The sequence below is a fragment of the Rhinichthys klamathensis genome, unplaced genomic scaffold (assembly GCF_029890125.1).
Source record: "Rhinichthys klamathensis goyatoka isolate OS25496 unplaced genomic scaffold, OSU_Roscu_1.1 h1tg000602l_1, whole genome shotgun sequence".
NCBI classification, from domain to species: Eukaryota; Metazoa; Chordata; class Actinopteri; order Cypriniformes; family Leuciscidae; genus Rhinichthys; species Rhinichthys klamathensis.
This window is the reverse complement of record NW_026607057.1, coordinates 217,501-220,000: the sequence shown is the minus strand read 5'-3', so window position 1 is coordinate 220,000 and position 2,500 is coordinate 217,501. Positions and strand designations below refer to the sequence as shown.

Genomic DNA, 2,500 nt, shown 5'->3' with positions numbered 1-2,500 from the left:
TTAAATATAGTTTATGAAGAGCAACAAACAGAACGGGTAAAAATAGCAACATTTGTACATTTTCAGGAGAAAGTGTTGTGTTTGCGTGTGCAAAACGTGACGCGCGACATCTGAACATCATCTGAACGGTTTAAAATAACGAAACCAAGATGTGTGGAGTACACACAGTACACCTGAACATAAGCTTATGTTCTCGCGATCCGCCGGACACGAGGGTCTCAAGCGTTCTCAATCAGGTCCTGTGTTTCTGCTGTGATCTGAATCGTTCACACACGTCCGATCCGATCTCGAGCTCCGGGTGCCGGATGAAGAGTCCCGGGCCTCACGCCAGGATCAGGCTGTTCCAGACGTCACTCCTGGAGCCGGAGGACCCGCCGGGAGAGAGTTTGAGGGCCGAGCCGGCGCTCGCGGGGCCCGTGTAAGGGGGAAACGCCTGGAGACACAGGACAGATGCGGGCTTACACAACAGCAGGTCATATATGAAGAAATGATGAATAACGTGTAATGCACTCCGTTAATCTGAGCTCATAATCTGCATGTATTTAAAATTAATATTTAAAATGTAATATTTAAATTAAAATATGTAACATTTATCAATGTATATATATTGTTTATTATATTCAATATATAAAAATTAATTTTAAAAGATAGAATGATATAAAAATATATTTATTATGTTTAATATTATAATTTTTATTTATAAACACATTTATATATATATGCATAATTTAATGTACTCTAATATGAGCTCATCATTTACACATAATTAACATTAATATTTAAAATATATATTAATCGATATATATATATATATTAGGAACTCCTATATTAGGAACTCATGAAAGAGAGAAAACACTGCCTAAATATATGAATATATAAAATATATTTATTATATATTATAATTAATATTTATAAACACATTTTTTTTACATATACTAGCATATATACCAGCATATACATATATAATTTAATGTAGCATACTCTAATATGAGCTCATAATCTACACGTGATTAACATTAATATTTAAAATGTAATATGTAAATAAATAAAAAAAAATACATAAATATATACAAACCCATGAAGGAGAGAAAACACTGCCTGAATATATGGATATATATTAATGCTATATTTAATATAATAAATAAGGACTCTTATTGTATAAATAACTGTATAAAATTATAAAGGAGAGAAAACACTGCCTAAATATATGGATTTATATAAAATTATTCATAATATGTATGATCACAATTTATGTATATATACATTTTTTAATTTTTTTTATGTACACTAATATGAGTGCATTATCTACATGTAATTAAACATGTACATGTAATTAATATTTATAAATACAGATATTTCATGTACTCTTGTGAACTGCATGTTCGGGGTCTTTTTGATCCCAAATGACGTTTGCTAAAAAATAAAAATAAAAGTTCTCTTTGTCCAGATGGCATGAGACTTTGTACAGTTGTTAAACACTTTCTAGATCTACAAATAAAACAATAAATTGGAATGATATCTGCTTTTATGTGCTTAAAATGGACAAAATTCCTCCTCAAAATCAGAAACACAGAAAGAAATGAAGTGGCTTAGAAACATCACTGCTTTATTTGCTCATCTGTTATTGCTCTTCAGTTCATTGCATTTTGATGTTCATGTCGTGTATTTCTCTATGTAACATCTTGTTCAGGTTTAATTCTAATCATAATGTAACATTATTAAAAAACTGTTTGTTTTTTTCAGTACAAAAATGCTACACTTTGACAAAAAGTAATTTTTATTGTTATAATTCTGATTAAATCAAATAGCATATAGTACAGCCATGTCCTGGCTAAAGTGATATTTATTACTTTTAAAACTGCATTTTCCAAAAGATGGGCGAAAATGATAGACTAACTAAAGCATGTCAAACTATCCATGTGATCCTGGATGAAAGTTAGAGATGTGGTTCTTTTATAAAGTGAATTTTACATAAAAAGCTGTTTTTGCATAAAAACCTATTTAAATTGTATTTATATAAATCAAAAAATATCATAAATCCTCCAAAAACTGCACAAATGTGGAGTTAAAAACATTAATAAATTGAGTAAAATTACACTTGTTTTATTTATTTTTGTTATAAAATTACATTGTGTTGCCTGGGCTCTCCCAGCCCGAGTGTTCTCCCCAAACGAACAGCCACAAGGGTTAACATGAACTCATGAACTCTATAAAGTACTCATAAGGTGTGTAATAAAGCGGTGTGTGTTGGAGTCTCTGACCGGCGTGTGCACGTAAAGCGATGGCGTCTCCGGCTCCGTCTTTATGGCTCTCGGCTCTTCTGTGGGACTGGAGTTCAGGACACCGGATGACCTCTGACCTTCACACACTCCTGTCAATCACAGACAGGTCACAGTCAAAATCACTAGCTGTGTACTTATGCACTTACGCACTTATGCACTATGCACTTATGCACTATGCACTTACGCACTTATGCACTATGTACTTATGCACTATGCAC

General features: G+C 32.4%; 1 protein-coding gene across 1 annotated transcript in view; it reads right to left on the bottom strand.

Moving 5' to 3' along the window:
* The window catches only part of gata4 (GATA binding protein 4), a 12,023-nt gene that overhangs the window by 22 nt on the left and 9,501 nt on the right, over nt 1-2,500 (bottom strand). Inside the window, exons 5-6 of the mRNA XM_056240517.1 lie at nt 2,262-2,371; nt 1-433 (exon numbers count right to left, since the gene is read on the bottom strand). The exon at nt 1-433 is cut by the window's left edge and continues 22 nt beyond it. Of these exons, the coding sequence (XP_056096492.1) occupies nt 323-433; nt 2,262-2,371 (221 nt within the window). The 3' untranslated portion in view covers nt 1-322. The remainder of the gene's footprint in view (nt 434-2,261; nt 2,372-2,500) is intronic.